This window comes from Sebastes umbrosus, chromosome 19, assembly GCF_015220745.1.
Source record: "Sebastes umbrosus isolate fSebUmb1 chromosome 19, fSebUmb1.pri, whole genome shotgun sequence".
Classification (NCBI taxonomy): domain Eukaryota; kingdom Metazoa; phylum Chordata; class Actinopteri; order Perciformes; family Sebastidae; genus Sebastes; species Sebastes umbrosus.
Window position 1 is genome coordinate 16,878,360 of NC_051287.1, and position 18,916 is coordinate 16,897,275.

Here is an 18,916-nt window from a genome sequence, read left to right on the forward strand (position 1 = left end):
CAGATACTGCTGCTGCACAGACTGGGAGTAAGTCAAACCCTATAATACCCACTCAACGCCTCAATTATGTGTATATTTGTGAGAAAGTGAAAAGCAGAATGTGTGCGCAGCATGTGTTAATGTCCCTCTGTGAATTATTGGACATAAATAAAAGATTTGGATGTGTGTTTGTGTAATGCGTATGCATGAGCTCTTGGGTTAGTACATGAGTGAGTGTGTGTGTGTGTGTTTGCCTTACTTGTGTTAATCTTGTAGAAGAAGGTAATGTATTCTAGGGGAGTGTAAACATGTGATATCTCTCCATGCTTTACACCCTCATTGGTTGCGGGTGTGTTTGTAGATTTGTGTCCTGGAGTATCATGTATTACAGTATTTCTCTCCACACATTATAGAGAGTAGGTGTTTGCAATATGGCAAACATTAGATCAGGCAGACATTATTAAGTATATGAAATGTCTGGATATGTACAGTATGTATGTATACTGTATGTACATATGTAGGTGCAGGTATGCATATATTGTCGGCACTGCAGTGAAGCCATTTTCTTGTAACCCAGGGAGGGGAACAGGAGGGATTTATTCCTGTCTTTATGTGTATTCTGTTTGTTTATGTCTAGTGTGGTTTGTTAAAAAAATATGCTTCAAAGGCCTCGTTGGAGGCCAGGATGTCAAAATTCAGCCATTTTTTGTGAGTAATTCTTTGAAAAGATCTGCATCAGGTGAGTCTACACACCTTGTCTGCAGTTCCTATAAAGCGCTGGAGAGACAGATAGTCTTTTCAGTAGTAATTTGTTTTCCCCCGGTAAGCAGAACAGGATAGGGCTCAGCAATATGGCCCAAAACATCACACCCAATTTACCGATATTAATTGTTTGCTTTCTTAAAAACAAACTAGGCCTACAAAAAAGACAAAGGAATTGTTAACTTTCACCAAACTTTATTTAACTTAATTAGAATATCCTGCAAAATCCAGTGTGATCAAAAAATATATGGGGGCCCTTCTCACAAAAGTGTCTCGCAAGCATTGATCCCAAATGGTGGCAACGTCACATTTCCCAAAGTAAGTGCTGCTTAAGAAATTGCAGATGAATTTGTGAGCAGTACAGGGCTCTCGCATGCTCACACATGGCTCACAAGTTCTGAGTTTGTTTTCGTGAAACGTGTGAGAGAAAATTATAACATGTTGCAGATTTAGTGTTATGGGTCCCTGCTCACTGATGTCTATCATTGCTTACAACAGATATCAAAGAAGGGATAGCTACCTCGGTATAAACAGTAAAATTTCACAGCTGACAGACTTCTATTGTCTCATGGTATATATCATCATATTACCCAACCAAGGGACTCGAGGCGTACAGAACATGGAAAAAGTAGGAACACTCATTGATCAACAGATTTGTTAGAAAGGATGCAACGAGACAGAGAACTGAATCTGCCGGGGTTAGATGCTGAGAAAAAATTGACTGCTGTTGCAGTAGGTGGTACATCAACAGACGAGTTTGATTTAGGAGGCTGTCTAATTGTACCACAGTGAGGTGCATCATCGCAGCCCTGTCTCCCACAAAGTATACAGCGAATGATAAATGTCAACTTATTGACAGTGATGAAAAGTCTTGCTCGGACTGATTAAATGCTGCACAGCAGTATTCAAATGATACAGCGAAAACAGAAAAGAAAACACGGGTATGTCGTTGTGCAGAGCACTGGAGGGACTCTGCACCACTAATGACATTTTTCACAAACATGACTGTAAAAGAGTCGATGAAGGAATAAACTGGGGGGAAAAAGAATGATGAGGCTATGCGGGAGACTTTGTATTTCAAGTTTTTCCTCTGCAACATTAAATATTAATGACTAACTAAGAAACAATCAATGTTAAAGTTTGGAAAAAAATTATAAATTATTACTTATTAATAATTTAACACTCAAAAACCCAGCTAATCTTCTCATTAAGGACAGGGTTGGGGTTGGTTTGATCAGATTTAATCGACAAGTACAGAATTGAAATTGACCCAAATTGTTCTAACATTGGCAGACGATTGTGTGTTCACGTAGGACCCCAATGCTCATAGTAAGAAGCTGAATGAAAAATTGTGTTTTCAGGGTATTTACGTGACAAATTAGTGAATTATTCGTCCCTGAGAAAATGCTGTAAAGAAATAGTCCAGCACACAACCACCTGTAAACTTGTGATTTTAAATTTTTTTTCCCTTCCATTTTTGTACGGATCAAACGAACAAGATACAACGTGTTACTTGGTGGACTTTAGGCAGATTGTGTTACCTTTGGACAGATTTGATTGGCCAGGTTCCCCGTTTCCCCCGTTTCCTGTCTTCGTGCTATATAAGTTAGTCATCTGCTGGCAGTATAGCTTCATATTTACTGAGAGCGATATTCATCTTCTCATCTAACTCTTGGCAAGAGAACAAATCACCATATTGTCCAAAATGTCAAACTTTTCCTTTAACTTTTTGCTTGGAATTGGAGCAGGAGGCAGTCTAATTTTGCATAGACTCATGGCTTTCAATCAGGAAACTTCCCCTCAGTCGTTTTTGTTCACAAATAACAGTGGGCTACTCAAAGTTTGGGTTCAATGTTTTAATTTCCATTGCATTTTAGTGAGCTTGCAACTCAAAGTTGCTTTAACATGACTGTAAAACCATTTAAAAAAGTATTTAAAATCACGAGATATTGTAAGGAAAACATTGGGTAAACCCACCTTTTACATATGGAAAATTTGATATAACTAGTTATATCGCTGGCAGACACTCAGGCAGTATACCATATTTGGATTTTTGCACATACATTATTGCTGTGTTGGATTTAGTCTTCTGACAAAATTGCGTGTGACTTCCTCTAAGCAGTTCCACTTCGTTATACCATTTTTCATTGTTTTAATTTGGTATTGCTTTGACCACACCAATCAAAACTGAATGTTAATGTACCAGGACTGCGCAGGTCATTTGAACAGCAAGTAGGCTAAGTGGTAAGGACCCCCTGGGCGTGAGTTGGGACATGGGGTCAAGCCCCCACGTCAGCAAGAATTTGCCCTGCTGAAGTCATTGAATAGCAGCTTCAGGGCTGCTGAACTGCAGCTGAGCCAGGGCTCGGACTTCACCAGAGGAAGAAAACACACACAGAGAGAGAGAGGAGAAAAAATAGTTTATTCTCTTTCTTTATTTCTATGCATTTAAGATTGCACAAATGATGGGTGGTGATTTGATAATAAATGCACACTATATCTGACCATTATGTAAACAGAAAGAAGATGTAAAACTGGGACTATCTGCTCATTAAACCCAAACTTTATTGTGGCAGTGATTGATCTTGATTGCGCTGCACCTTATTTGACTGTTATCAGGCCATTAAACAGGCATTCTCAGTCGCTTTAAGCACCATAGACGTGGGTTAATACGGACCTACTACGCCTACTACGTTGTAAAAGCAAAAGTGAAACTAACGTTCTAACATGTTGTGAATGAAATGAATGAATCATCATCACGTTTTAAAAACAAATAAAAAGGCTTCTTAAGCAAAAAAATAGGTTTCAGCAACAAAACTACAACTTATTTAGGTTTAGGCAATAAAACTACAACTTCTTAAGGTTTAGGCAAAAAGAAAAACTTTTTGTTAAGTTTAGGGGAAAACATCGTGTTTTGGGTTAAAATACAAACAACAACTACGAACTCAGGTCTGCTGGGTGAAAACCCTGTGTTTTGTGTCCCATCTATCTTCCCCGACCTCCACCCTTTATGGAGTTTTTGTTGTCTATACTACAGCGCCAGACATCCGCTTCTGCTCCTGTCATAATTACCACGGTCACGAGAGGTCGCCGTCGTCTTCTTTTGGTGATCTACCATCTGAATAGATGATAAAACCTACTAGTGGATGTAGTACGTCCCTATTGACCCACATCTATGGGGCTCATAGCGACTGATAACGGCTATTTAATTATCTGACAACAGTCTAATCGGCTGTGCAATCCATCTATTTTAAATTTCACAATTTTTTTAAATGAATATGTTATTATCACTTTCTTAAGTGGATGCCAAATAACAGTTTTTATGTGCAACCATAGTGTTTTTTAATGTCTTTCATTTACTGAAGACTTTTCAATTTCAGATCACTGCATTTTGATCTCTTTGATTATTTTCTGAGCCTGCTGATTATACGCAAATCCCAGCACTGAACAGAGCTCTCCTTCACTTGCAGAGCAAAGTTGTAAGGCATGTCACATGTTGATTCATTATTGAAACAGTTACTAATTACACACGGATTTGAAGTGCAAACTCAAACTCCCGGTTCAAGTTTGCTCTGCTTTTTAATGTGCATTAATCTTTGTCAACATTACAGTTTCTTTTCTCCACTGATTCCTTTGTTGAAGTGGTACATTTTGTCTGTTTTTGAGAAGCCAGATTTAGAAGTGTGACTGAAGATCATCAAACTTAAAGAGAAGTTTTCTTCAAATGACCTAAAAAGTCTTGATTATTTTTTTACACAAGAAACTTTTTATTAGTCTCCTCTCCTCTATCTTTCTTTCACATGCTCTCAAGCTTCCCGAATAAATTATCATGAAGAGAGAAAACTTAAAAAGAATGTATGTCTTTTTTTTTTTTGTGTCGCTTGAAGCAGCGGTTGAACTTTGCACTGTGCCATTCAAGATGTTCTTTTAGTTCTGCTTTACAACTCTGGCAAAAGAAAGTAAAAGAGTCCACACTCTCTTATTTTATGCAGAACACAACACAGCATTCAAAACATTGCTGCAATTGAGTCAAACAAGTTACAACAACAGCATCAAAGGCTTTAGAAAAAAAAGGCTTCTCATTTGGGATGCAGTACGGTGATACACATCATTTTTGTGCGTTCAGAGTGTGTGTGTGTGTGTGTATATATGTCTTTGTGTCTGTGCTTAACTCTGTATCTTAATGAGCGAATGAAGAAGTGTCAGCTGTCTGTGTCTGAGCTCTTATTGTTAATCAGAGACATGGAGGGAGTGAATTTGTTGTACAGGCCATATTCTGTGTTTTTTCCTCCCGCTGTGCATCATTTATTACTCTTTTCATTTTAAGGGTGAAGACCCCAGTAAAAAAAAGCGACATCATTTTTTGCTTCATTAAATTTGAGATGTAAATCATTTCTTACAATCGTAATTGTATCTTTGAGCTGTCACTATCTATTGTCTGTGAGTGTGAATTGTTGCTAGTTTACTGTAAGTGCGCTGAAATTTATTGTTCTCCTTATCCAGGAATCTTTGATTTTTTTTTTTTTTTTGTTTCTCCGTTTGAACTCGGATGACTCGTGTATAGTCTTTTAAAAGTGCACACAGTCTCACCTAACCACAGTGACATATATAATTTAGCAGCGTTCAGCATGTTACTGGACTCGTTGGCAGGTTTTACAGCTCCCCCACCCCAACCCCCCGTGAGCTACGATGTCAGGGTTTAAATTAGTTGCTGGCTCCACAAAAAAGTTTGATGTGGTGAGTTTATGAGTGTGAAAACAGGGTGTTGCGGTTGTGTAGACAGGGCAGATGTAATCCATCACTGGCACACCTTGCTTACAGAGAAGAAGAACATAAACCTCCTCTTGTCTGTAATGGATGCGTGCACATTCACGCAATGTGCAGATATAGCCATAAACATTTGCTTTGCTAACTTTGTTTTGATTTAAAGGACATTTCTGGTTTATTATTATTACAACTTGCGGTCTCATTTTCAAAGCTTTGGACATCATTTGTTTTAATCTGTTACGATAACGTCAGACTCACAAAGAAATCACTTAGATCTGGGATTGTGCTGACACTGTTTCAACAAAGTCTGACAGGGCAAGACACATGAGCTTTCAGACAGGTTGTAATCTAGCCAAGAGTTCAGATAAACCACTTTATTTTGAGGTTAACCTGAGAGCACCCACAATATTGATAATAATCTCTCATTGCACATAAAAAGTATAGAACTAAGTTGAGCCAGGAAGTCCCATGGACATGCCCCAAATCTATTCTACATATTAATTATGTACTACATACTGATCATCACACTGTAGAATATTATTTTAGCAGTTAGTTTGTATGGCAAAAGGAAAAAGAAAATCAACATTGTAAGGATTGGTTCATCATAAAAATCATAAAACATATCAAAAGAACATAAGGTAATCCATAAGTCCAGAAAAGAAAAGTAAAGAGGCCCATGGGGCAGCCAGCAGCATGCTTCCAGCAGATCTGCACCTGAACTGAACCAACTTCAACACCAAATATGAACTACGCTTGACTTGAGGAGCTTCTATCCCTTGCCTTTAAAGGGGACATATCATGCTTCAGGTTCATACTTGTATTTTGGGTTTCTACTAGAACATGTTTACATGCTTTAATGTTCAAAAAACACATCATTTTTCCCATACCGTCTGTCTGAATATACCTCTATTCACCCTCTGTTGGAAATTCTAATTTTTAGACAGACAGATAGATAGATAGATAGATAGATAGATAGATAGATAGATAGATAGATAGATAGATTGACTTTATTGATCCCCGAAGGGAAATTGAGGTGTTACAGCAGCAATTTGCATACATCACACGAACGAGACACATTATTTCCTTTATGCTTGGGCTATTTTTGTTTCAAACAATATGCAAATTAACAAACTTTCCTAAAATAATAATCAGTTCTGTTCTTTAGATGAGATTAATTAACTAATAATGTTTTGAGAAGTGAACATTTTGCTATGATGGTTGTTTCTTGCAGTAGTTTATTTGTGTAGGTAGTCCTTGTATGCGAAATATGCTGGTACCATGATGGTTGAACTGACAAACCTGAGTTAGTGCATAATCAAACAATTCTATGTAAAAACAACAAAACAATGTCTAATCATTATTCAAATTGTCCTAACATTGAAATATTAACAATATAAGTTGTGTAGGGTACTTAAAAAAAAAAGACTATTTCCTAAAACAATGAAATCCCCTGCTCTGTACTCAAAATGGTACGGTCTGAGTTCCCTCTGCTATGAATCCCATTGGAAGCTCCCACTTCCTGTTTGGGGGTTTGGACCAATGACCAGCAGGTAATATGGATGGGAGCTCATGCAACAAACATTTGGTCAATTGATGTTGCATTTAGCCAATGAATGAATGAATGGATTTGGATGGAATGTATTAATGTTTGAATTGAGTCATTATTTAATTAACAATGTGAATGGCCACAGTATGCATACTCAAATGACCAGACATTACTTATGTTGGCATGCTATACCCACATGTGCTCATTATGATAACATAACTCAGCCACAGAGGTCTGCCTACACAACTGAGCAACACAACTAGGTCTAAAGATTGATTGTGCTGGCAGAATGGAATAAATAGTAGTGTGCAACCCACTCTTATAGGTCATGGGTTAGCACCCTGACAAACATACTTTACCCTTTTAGGTAAACTAACAGGAAATGAAACACTTCTTCCAATATCATATGCCAAACTGCAACTTTGGGAAATGGGTTAAGATTTAATACTTTTTTTTGTTTTCCAATATTTTTCTGGTGCTCTCTCACCACCATTGGGAAAAAACAAAAAGTCAGCTACGAGCTGCTCCTCCATGTTCTTTGTGCATTGCATTATGGAGGAATAGTGTCCAACAGTACACTCAAAAATCAACCATTGTGTAAGCATACTGTCTGGTTCAAGTATACTTAATGTGATTACTTTTCCAACACTACATACTCAAGTGTGCTAGTGTGCAGTATGGATTTGGGACACAGAGACACTCTGTTAACTTTGATAGGTGTTGCAACAACTCAACCCCAACCTGGGATTTAGTTTGTAACCACAATTGTCTGACAGCTCATTTCTTGACCCATCTGAATTCTTTTTAGGGATGTTCGTGATACAACTTTACTACTTACTAATCTTCACTAGCAAATGTTTGGAAAACCGTGTCATCATTTATGTTCTTTGTTGATTTATAGACAATTTAACTTCCCTTCCCTTTAACTTTTTCCTTTTGAATTCTTTGACCTCTCCCAGTTACACATGGCAACACAGTTTGAAGCTCTCTCAGGAAATTGTTGTTTACTCATCCTACCTGATGGTACCAAAGGTCAATTAAATACCCCCATTAAACCTTTCCCAAGCCCTCTTCGGGGATGGCAAAGCCAAGGATGAGGAGGCAAATATCAGCCAACAGAGAGCTTCACTAGAGCTAAATCATTCAGTTAATGGGCTTTTCCCAGTGTTGTCAATACAGAAGGGATGCCTTGCAATCGCTCAGCGTCACCACCATATTGGCTGCCAGATCATGAGGAGGGAGGAGGAGGATTTAGTACAGAGGAGACAGATGAGGGGAAGGGAGAAACAAGGCAAAGAGAGATTTTAGGGGAGGAAAGGCAAGAGAGGAAACGGCAACGCTCAAGTTGCAGCTCGGTTGCATCCATCCATCAATCGGATCCTACCAAATCCAATCAATGTCAGCTTGTCTGCTTTGATTGGCAGCAACTTCATTGGTCTCAAATGGAAATGGATTTGCAGTGTTAGGGCACGGTCACACAAGCGCCAAATTTGCATATTCACATCGCATGGAGTTATGGCGAACTCTGACCGATGAAGCCGCGGCCTCAATCGATAGCAAAGAAGTGTGTGTGTGTGGTTGACCCCAACGCCCACAGTCAGCATGAATATCTGCATTTGCTCATGTTTGACTGTGCCCTTTTTGCTGGACTATGTTTTTTTTTTGTGAGCCTACTCAGCCGTATCATTCTTTGAATTAATGTCATACACATGTAAAATGTAATGTCCAACCATCCATCCATCCATCCACTGAAGCCAATCTCAGCTGGCATTGGGCATGACACCTTGGACAGGTCACCAGGGTATTAAAGCATAATGTAAACGTATATGTTACATGACATTTGTATAAAATTCAAATCAAATTGACTTTAAAAAGATGTCTGTATCTTGCTCTTGATTGTCTGTGTTTTGATGAAACTGTTAAGCTCCGTCAGCAACACTCCGTTCCCTGCAAATCAAATGTCCTTTACCATGTGTAGCTCTTAGCATAACAACACAGGAGAAAGACAAAAAAGAGCAAGACTAGAGATGGGGGTTTCCTCATGGCCTTGTGGTCCAAAGTGCATAACATGTAATCGCACGTCATGCCTCTTCTTCCGTTTCCTATCTTTCCTGTCAAAATGCGTGTGTGAAATAACACCTTGGATACTGTAATTTACCTTAAGAGATGCAGAGTGACATCTGGTGCAAATTATAATAATTTTCAACCTTCCAGCTCACCATTGCCACTTTGCTGAAGCTCTCACACAACCTGAATGTGCACAGAGACACATAATATCCACAGACAGTAAACATGAACAGGTGTCAGAGGGGCTTCTCAGCAGCTTTGGGATACTTGGAGTCCTTGAAATGCCTGGGATGACTCTTGAACTGTGTCTGCTGTTTTCCTTCCAGGACTGGCTGAGTAAGTTTGGCTACCTCCCTCCCCCTGACCCAGTGACTGGTCAACTCCAGACCAAGGAGGCCCTGACCAAGGCCATCAAAGCCATGCAGAAGTACGGAGGGCTGAAGGAGACCGGAGTCTTAGGTATGTGGCTGTGTTTGTTTTTGGGGAATCATGGGGGGCGGTTGGTACTGCTTGATGGAGGAAATATATCTAGAAGAGTGAATGATATAATGCAGTCCAACTCTTAAAACCATCAACTATAGCCTCTTCTCTTCTCCTCTTTAGACCAAGCCACACTGGGCCTAATGACAACACCCAGATGTTCTCTGCCAGATGTGTCTGAGGCTGAGGTGACAGTGGGCCGCAGGAAACGAAGCCCAACTCCTCAGAACAAATGGAATAAGAGGCATCTGTCCTGGAGGTAGGAGCAATGAAAATATAAAGTCTAATAGACACCATGTTGACATCACTATGATACTGTAATCAACAGAAAATTGAGAAATGAGCTGAATAATATGTGCAGTAAGTTACACTATTTACCGCTACTATCTATAATGGAAGTTGAAAATGCACATGCCCATCCACTCCATGGTTGAGAATCATCAGTCGAGTTTGTTTAATATAATGTGTGTTTCAGCATAATTTATGTGTCGCATATCAGATCCGTATATCTGAGCCTAATGCAGTTCTGTACGGATCCAGTCCAGCACATCACATCAGTGCAGTGCAGTCAGCAATAAATCAGAAATCCCCCCCCCCCTTCTGTCCATCCTTTGATAGATTAGATTAGAGGACTCTTCCTCAAACCGGAAATCTTTTGCTCTCCAGATCAATTCTGGCTCAAAGGAAAGGCATTTTGTAAAAGTGGCAAGCTGATTAGAGAGACCTTTAGTAAACAACAAACACATCTGCCCTCTCAAAGGAAGCACAGAGACTCAGATGCCTCATTAAACTTATAAAATAGAATGCTGGTTTAAGTGATTAAAAATTGCTATCTGCCAAAGTCCCCTCATTATTGCAACAAGGTACAGAAAGTTTGCGAAAGATTGCCATATACATTAATTAGATCCAGTCTAAGTCCATGCAGTTCTACTGCAATTCCAAAATCACATACTATGCACTTTATACCCAATATGTGTACTATTGTTCAATTTTGTGTGAATAAACAGTAGTATGTATCTTATCGGCTGCACTGAGCAGTAATTGTAAATTGGTGGTTGTAGACGCGTAACCATGGTAACCCATGCCAACCTCATGTGACCAAAACAACAATTTGTGAGAATCAAAGTCTGAATAATTTTGAAAATGCATATTATACCTAGCAAAGTGAAATCTTATACTTCCACTGAAGCTTTATTGACATTACAGAGCTGTCCGTCAACGTCTGTTACAAATGTTGTCGTCACTACCGCATTGCATTGTGGGGTCTTTATGCCGCTGTAATGTCCAGAGTTGCATACTGTAATATGTCAACGGCAATGGTATGTGATTCAGTAATTCAGCAGTAATAATAGCATTAATAATAATAGAAATATGACTGCTATTAATAATAATAGAAGTAATGGTGGCAGTAATAATAATAGTAATATGGCTGATGATAATGACAGTAGCAGTGGATGTCGAGCAGGCAGCAGACGCAACCACGATCCAGGTGTAACCCCGATCCATGCATACCTGCGAGACGAGAAAGCACAAAGACTCCTGGGAATAAATCAAGTTAGTAACATGCATTAATGGGACATGAATGCGTCCAGATGGAGAGGGAGAGAGAAGGAGAGAGGAGCTCAGTGTGTGATAGGAAGTCCCCCGGCAGTCTAGGCCTATAGCAGCATAACTAAGGGCCGGTTCGAGGCAGCCTGAGCCAGCCTTGGGCCAGCCCTAACTATAAGCGCTTTGGAGACTCTATGAACCTCAAGTAACCCTGCATTCTGGGAGACCATAAAAACTTCTAAAAGCACTCCTGCAACATAGTCCAATTCTCTGGTGTTCAGCCAATGTTCAGAACCTTCCAGCCTCTACGCAACACAGCTAAATGCATTACTACCTTCTCACGTCATCGCCTGCACATTTCTCAAAAGCTCCACCAGAACTAGTGCATTTAGTTGTCTATTGGAAAAGAGAGGAATGTTTGAAATTCACTAAACATGACCATCAACAGCAGAGAAGTGTAGAATGCTGCGGGAGTGCTTCGAGGGGTTTCTATGGATTGGAAAACTTGATTTTGAAAGGCTTTTAGCCGTGACTCTGGCTGTTGGAATCAATTTCAACTGCTGTGAATCCAAGCTCTGTCCTCCACAAGAAGCATCGTATGAACTTTTCAGAGCCACCTTTCAAGCCTACAGGTGGTGAAAGAAGAGAGTCGTATGTTTGATTCCCAAAGAGCAAAGGCGGGGTGTTTTGTAGTTTTCCCATGATAGAATAATATGGATTCGTGACCACCTGAGGTACCGTAGCGTATAGTGTTAGACAGCAGAGGGGGAGGCCATGGTTGGTCTGTGCTGATTCACACAAGCTATCAGGGCTGATTCAACAATAAGCTGCTGTAAGCTGGTGCATGTTTGTGTGTGTGTGAAGAATATGAATATGCGCATAATTTTAGAAATCTAGAGACACACATGAATACAGTATACATGCACGCACACACAAGCGAGTATGCTTTTGCCTCCCTGATGGGCTTCAACTTTCTTTCTCGTCTTTGTTCTGCTGCCAATCATACGCTGTGCTCCCGTCAGCTCACTCCGCTGTGAAAAAAGTCAGGTTTGTCTTCCGTCCAGTGAAGCACCTTTGTATTCACAGCGCTCAGATTTGTAGACCAGTTGTGGACTATGTGCTGGCTTCAGATCCAGAGAGATATCCATATGGTGCAGATTTTCAGCAAAGCGCCACAACAAAGCATTGATATTCTGCATAGATTGGCCGCCTCTGTAATTCTCTGTGGTCGCGCTTTTGGCTTCTGTCTCTTTTCAGCTGATGTTGTAGCGCTTGCATAGCGATTTCCTCACTGCTTGGTTTTGGAAAAATTATTTTTATCATCTAATATTTCATGGTGTCTTTGCTTTATTAGATTATACGGGTGAACAGGGCTGACAGAATGGAGATAATGCGCAAAACAGCTAATGAGTCAGATGCAATCTGACAGCCATATTAAATGTATTCTGATCCACCACATCAGTCAGATTAAAGAAAAGTACAACTATTTATATCGCTATGTATTGCATCAATATATTCATTTTGATTATTTCGTTTTACAGCCAGGAAGGGTGTATAAATAAATGGGTTATTGATGTTTTATAAATCAAATATATGGAGTTACTAAGTCAGAACAAGCAGGATATAATAGAATAAAAGCAGAAAGGACACAAAAAATAACTTTATTAATCAAGTTCAAAACACAATTGCTGTAGTCCCCAAGGTCTGAGAAGCACAAAATACAAAAGATTACTCTTTATCTGTGATTGCTTTTGATAGTACTTTTCATGCAGCACTACACACAATGAGGCACAATCTAACTGTTAAATGATTTCTTTATGAGGCTGGTGAAGATAACCACCCTCAAATGTATGCATTCTTGTAGATCAGGGGTAGGCAACCATAGGACAAGATGTTTCTGAAAACTTTTGATGCGAGAAATAGGCATTAGAGTAACAGAATATTGATTCATATTTGACCAGCGCTGCCTAGTTTGACCATTTGATCAGAGTTTGCGAGTGATTGACAGCTGCTCAGAGACTGCAAGGCTCCAGCTCGGCTCTGATTGGTTGTTTTCCTCCGGTCTGTGAAACCTTGCAGATGCCATTGGGAGTGGACTTTCCTTTGGTGCACAAATATGTCAAAAATAGATAATAAAAAGTGGGAATACATTGTTCATGATGGACAGAAGCTGTCACTGGAATTGTACAGGAGGCAGTAATTGCTGTTATTTATTGTTATTTTTAAATATTATATAGTATTTGGAAATATTACATTCTCAAAACTGCATAATTGTTTGCATGCAGTTTGAACAAACAGAGATAATCACATTCACTGCTGGACTCTTAGCTATCTTGAGTAATAGATTGTTGAAATCCTCAGGGAACCGTGCACGTCGAGTTTTCCCTCATATATAGATGAGAGGCACGATTGACAATGTCCGTCTGCCTGGCGCTTCACACTCTCCTCTGCTTGTTCACACACATCAATCACATCATTGTGTTCTTAAAATGTGCAGAGGTGGTGAGTGTCAGTTATTTCATAGAGGGGAGGAAAAAGATAAGGGGTCAGACTTAGCCATTCATTTTAGGGACATGGATTCAAGTAATGCGTTTTTTCCCGCAATAGAAATATAAGTAAATTATTTTTGTGATGATGTCTGGGAGTCTTTGTGCCAGGGCTGATCCCTTAATCCCCAATTTAACTCCTGCTTACCTCTTTTTCTCTTTCTCTCACACACATGTCCATACAGCACACTGCACTCCGCCAAGTACGTTACAGCCCAGTTGCGTAAGAGCCCACTGTTAGCTCATTATCTCTTATTGTTAGCCCATTATCACAGCAGACAGCCTGGCAGTCATTAGCGGCCCGACTGATAACTCAAACGGATAGGTGTGTAGCGAGCTGAGTGGAGGAGGGAAAAGATGGGGAGGAGGATAACGAACAGGAGAGATATAAAACAAGAAGCAAACATGAAGAGGAAGATTGCATCTTTCCCTTCTGCATCTATTTAGTCAGACACAGTGGGTGGGTTTTGCTGACTGGATGCTGGATTGAAAAATCACCAACTCTCATCCGTCTCTTTAGACTTGTCATCTTTCTAATGAAGTCAATGAAGTGAGTACAAGAATGAGTGATTGTAGGAACATGCACGCACACTCAATTACCCTGAAAATCCATCATAGATGTAAATCCACTGTGGCGTCATGCTCCTAACACGGAGTGATTATTATTATTGCATTAACATACCCCTAAAGCTCAAAGTCATTGTTTTGTGAGACCTGCATGGTGTGGCCGAGCACTCCAAACCCACTGAGGGTTTTTAAATACAGTGGAGCCATATTCAAAGTGGAAGGCGGTCGGTAATGAGAATATTAAGTGTAGCCATAGTCATAACTCAGCAGCAGGGGTCCATCAAAGTACTAATTATAGCCATAGCTCACAGTTGTTAGTGAGTGTAAAGAAATGCCACAGCCGTATCCAATGGCACCGGTATGTTATAGTCCTATAGCTCTGGGACTATGAGATGTAATAATATAAAGCTGCTAGCGGTAATGGCCGGGCATACCACAGCATAACGGTTTTTCATTCTCTTGGTCCTTTGGCACCTATGGAATAATTGGGATATGTCTTGTTTAGTATCCATGAGGTAATTCAATTCTTACACCATTTCCAAACTAAGAAAAACAAGTTGAATTCATTTGATTTCTACATAATGTGGCATTTGAATCTGGTATGGCGAGATCTTGAAAACTTTTATGGAAAATCCAAAATTGCAGGTCTGAGAGGAAACAATAGAACTCCCTATGGGGTAATCTATGCCATTTATCCATGAATGTATTATAATAACTGGATACCGGACCCCAAGATGGCGCCTATTCATTCCAATGAGAATTTCTCGCCTGACGAGCAATGCCAAAAAAGTTTTCTAGCATATGGGTTTACCAAAAACCAAACGATTACCAAATATAAAACCTCCATGGATCAAAAATTCATAATAGAAAGAGTCATAATTGACCTTGTTTGCTGTTCAAGGTGTCCTGTCAACAGTTGTACAGACGTCTCTTTTGCAGTGGTGGTCAATGGGGAAAATGCTTTTTGGTGTTTTTTGGGCCGAAGGGGGATTTTTTGCTCCATATTGTAAGCAAGGCTGAGCGGCAGCGCCGTATCCATGTCTTATTATACATCCATGCATTTATCATATCCAGCTACGAAGGCTATATGCCTAATAAGGAACAAGATACCGATATATGCCTGTGTTAAAGGACTGAGTCTGTAGCCCTGCTAGCAGCTCTGTGAGGCTGTACTCAGCGGTGCTTTGAGCTAAATGCTAACGTCAGTGTGCTAACATGCTCACAATGATAACATGATAATGTTTACTATGTTCAACACCTTAGTTTAGAATGTTATCATGCTTACATTTGTTAAATTAGCACTAAAAACAAAGTACAGATGAGAGTAGTGGGAAAGTCATTAGTTTTGGTATTTGGTCATAAACCAAAGAATTGGACAAACAACAATTTTGAACTGCTGATCAACAGGATTAGTCAGCGGATCACCAAAGTCATCCCGATATATCATCTGGGAACCATGAATATATGTACAAAATGTCATATTTCATTCTGGACCAAAGTGCTGGACCGACCTTGCCAAAAATGCTTCCATAAAATGCTAGTACTAACACTAATACTAATAATGAGAAATCATAAACACGATTATATATCATCACTGCTGGATTTTGACTGAATTAAACAATGAAGCACAATCTAACTGTTTTTTTGGGGGTTTTTTGTGGCTGGTGATGATAACCACCCACAAATGTATGCATTCTTGTATGTATGCACTCTCATCTTAGACTCATTTCCTCATATTGACAGTATGTTTGTTGTCACACAGATGCACTCTTGAGAAGAAGTTGAGCATCAATTTTGTTGATTCCACTCATGCACTTTATTTCGGTGCACAAATCCGTCAAAAATAGATAATAAAAAAGCAGAAAGAAGCAAGCGTGGGAATTTGCACAGGAGACAGGAATCGCTGTTATTTATTGCCTGATATGTTATTTTAGATGAATACATTCTCAAAAAATACATCCTTGTTTATATGCAACTTGAACAAACGGAGATAATCACAGCACTGCTGGACTCTTTTTGAATTATCTTGAGTAATAGAGTGTTGAAATCACGTTCACCTTGAGCTTTCCCTCGTATAGCCTATATGAGAGGTGCCCCTCTATTATTAGCCAATCACGAATCCATCATTGTGTCTGTATAACAAAGCAGTTCTGCCACCCAGAAGAGTTTATTGACATGGCCACGACATATTTCTAGGGTATTGAAGTCCTCAGAATTTATCTCTCTGCCGCCATTTGAGGCCACCAACCTGTGAAATTGCTTGGTGGAACCTTAAGAATAACTATAGCTGTTATTGAGTGTTATCTTATTAGGGCACCATTATATTTTTCTCCAGAACTTTGCATCGCCATCTCGGAGTTGGCGACTGTGATAGTCAGGATCGAGAGTGAAAGGAGAGAGAGAGAGATTTGTGGGGAGAGGGTAGACTCATGCAGAGCCTTTTAATTTAATGTCTTTCATCTTCAGCCTGAATGACATAACGTATGTGTGTGAGTGTGTGTGTAAGAGAAGTACTGTATGAGGAGTTTTTGGTAATGCACAGTATGAGTTTGTGTCTCTGTCAGCGAAACATTCTCATGTTTGTGAGTGTGTTTGTGCCGCTACATGTGAGCACCTACAAACGCGTATGAATCACCGTCTGCATATGAGCTTTCAATTTTCGGGGTAATCAGCTTATGTCTACGGAGGGTAGCGGAGCACAGGAGGTGAATGTGTGCGTGTATATTTTAGCATCACTTTTGATGTCAGCTCATGTCTCCGTGGAGCAGCAAAGCCACGGGAGGTAAGAGCCTGCTGAGAGGCTGAAGGCGGGGGACCGCAAAAGTTTTCTTCATCTGTTTCTCTCCCTCCATCCATCCCTCTCTTCGTTCCCCTCTGCCGCCCTGCGTCTGAATCACCACTCTGCGTGCGGAAAGGCCTATAAGAAGTACGTGGAAATGAAAAGTCAAACAGGTGAAATGCAATAGGAGATTGCGTGCGCGTGTGTGTGTGTGTGAACGTTTGTCTCTTTCCATATCAGCTTATAAGCTCCTACACGTGTATAGCACACACACACATTTACCGACACGTAAGCCTTACTCATTTGTCAAATGACGGCGGGAAATCGTGCAGTGGAATTAAATAGGTCGAGAAAGTGAAGTCCACCTTAATCAGTTTTCTGTCGGTCCAACTAATTTCGAAGTCAGTTTTTCACTTTTTCCTAATCTGTGACGGAGGAAGCAGGATTGGTTTGCATACCTGATTCTTGCTTGTCCCCAAACCCCCATTGTCATTTGAGTGAAATAGTGACCTGAAACATGACTTTGCTTAAAACTGCATTTAGAGCTGAAATCAGGAACCTATTGTTGCCGTCTTCGTTTTTGTATTTTATTTTATTTGCACACACAAGACATAAAATCCAGATAATAAAAAAAAAAAAAAAATGTGACAGGAGAGGTCAAAAAGCCACGGGCTTATACAACAGACCTCTTTCAACATAAGGAGAAAAACAAACAATAACAAAAAATGAAGAAAAAAAGAGAAATACAACAAAAATAAATGGTGATAAAAATCAACAAACAAAATAAGAAGAGAAACTAATCAGTAGACAACAATCCAATAAAAAAAACATAAATACATGAAAGACAAACAACAACAAAAAACAAAGAGAAGAAGAGAACCTGAAAGAGAACCTTTTGTTACCTGAAATAATGTTTGGACCAAGGTAAATATGGCAGATTTGTGTGTAAAGTTGTGTGTAGAGATGTTAATAATTAACTGTTTAACTGTTAACCAACAACAATCATTTTGACTGATTTAATGCTATCAGTAATACAGTTAAAAGATTGATTTAACTTTTTTTTTTTTTTTTTAAACTGCGCAAAACTTGAAGGAGCCGCTTGTCACTAAAATGAGAATAACTGGTCCACCTTAAAGGTCAGCCCACCTTAAGAGAGCCTGGGCCGAAGTTGTTGCTAACTTCGGGGCTAACCTCCCTTCACTTGAAACCATGACAGAGTACTCCAGGCAAACACACAGCTGACAACATCGCAGCTAAAATCTGAACCTTTCTTGGAAAGTGGCTGCATGTGTCCACGACAGTGCACCCAACATCGTGGCTGCTAACTCTACCGGACGGGTTAACTGGGGATTCAGTTGCCTTTTTTTGCACTTACACTGCATTTAACCTGTTTGTGCATCAGGTGATCGTTACAGCTGGGTGGCTTGTCAGGCACTTCAACCACAGCACCCCTGCAAGGCACTGATCTTGTCGGTTAACGGTTAATGGTTAATGATCGGTTAACGACGGTCGGCAATCGGTTAGAAAAAAAAAATCTAAATTAGCATCCCTAGTTTTGTGGCAACCTTGGAAGTGCAAAACTTGCAAAACACGTCAGCTAGCAAAGTGTACTGATGCGTTCATGGTAAATACAAACACGGTGATCAACATGTCTCAATCTCCAGCTGTGGTAATTGTGCAGATTTGTGTACTTCATAGACATATTAACGCAAGGTCGGAAAGCCCAGTATCCCTACAAATTACATCTATATTGGACAAATTCACACCTCACAGTGTATTTCCAATGCCAATACTCAGTGTCAACATTGGGTAATAAGAGTGCCCTGCAGGTAGTGAGGTAGAAAGTAAGAGTTTGGAGGTTGAGATGGTGGGTGG

General features: G+C 39.8%; 1 protein-coding gene across 2 annotated transcripts in view; it reads left to right on the forward strand.

Annotated features, from left to right (window-relative positions):
* LOC119478699 (matrix metalloproteinase-17-like) overlaps positions 1 to 18,916 on the forward strand; it is an 88,288-nt gene that overhangs the window by 24,669 nt on the left and 44,703 nt on the right. For both annotated transcript variants that reach the window (XM_037753611.1, XM_037753610.1), the window contains 2 exons: positions 9,448 to 9,580; positions 9,725 to 9,860. In XM_037753611.1, coding sequence (XP_037609539.1) covers positions 9,448 to 9,580; positions 9,725 to 9,860 — 269 coding nt within the window. The remainder of the gene's footprint in view (positions 1 to 9,447; positions 9,581 to 9,724; positions 9,861 to 18,916) is intronic.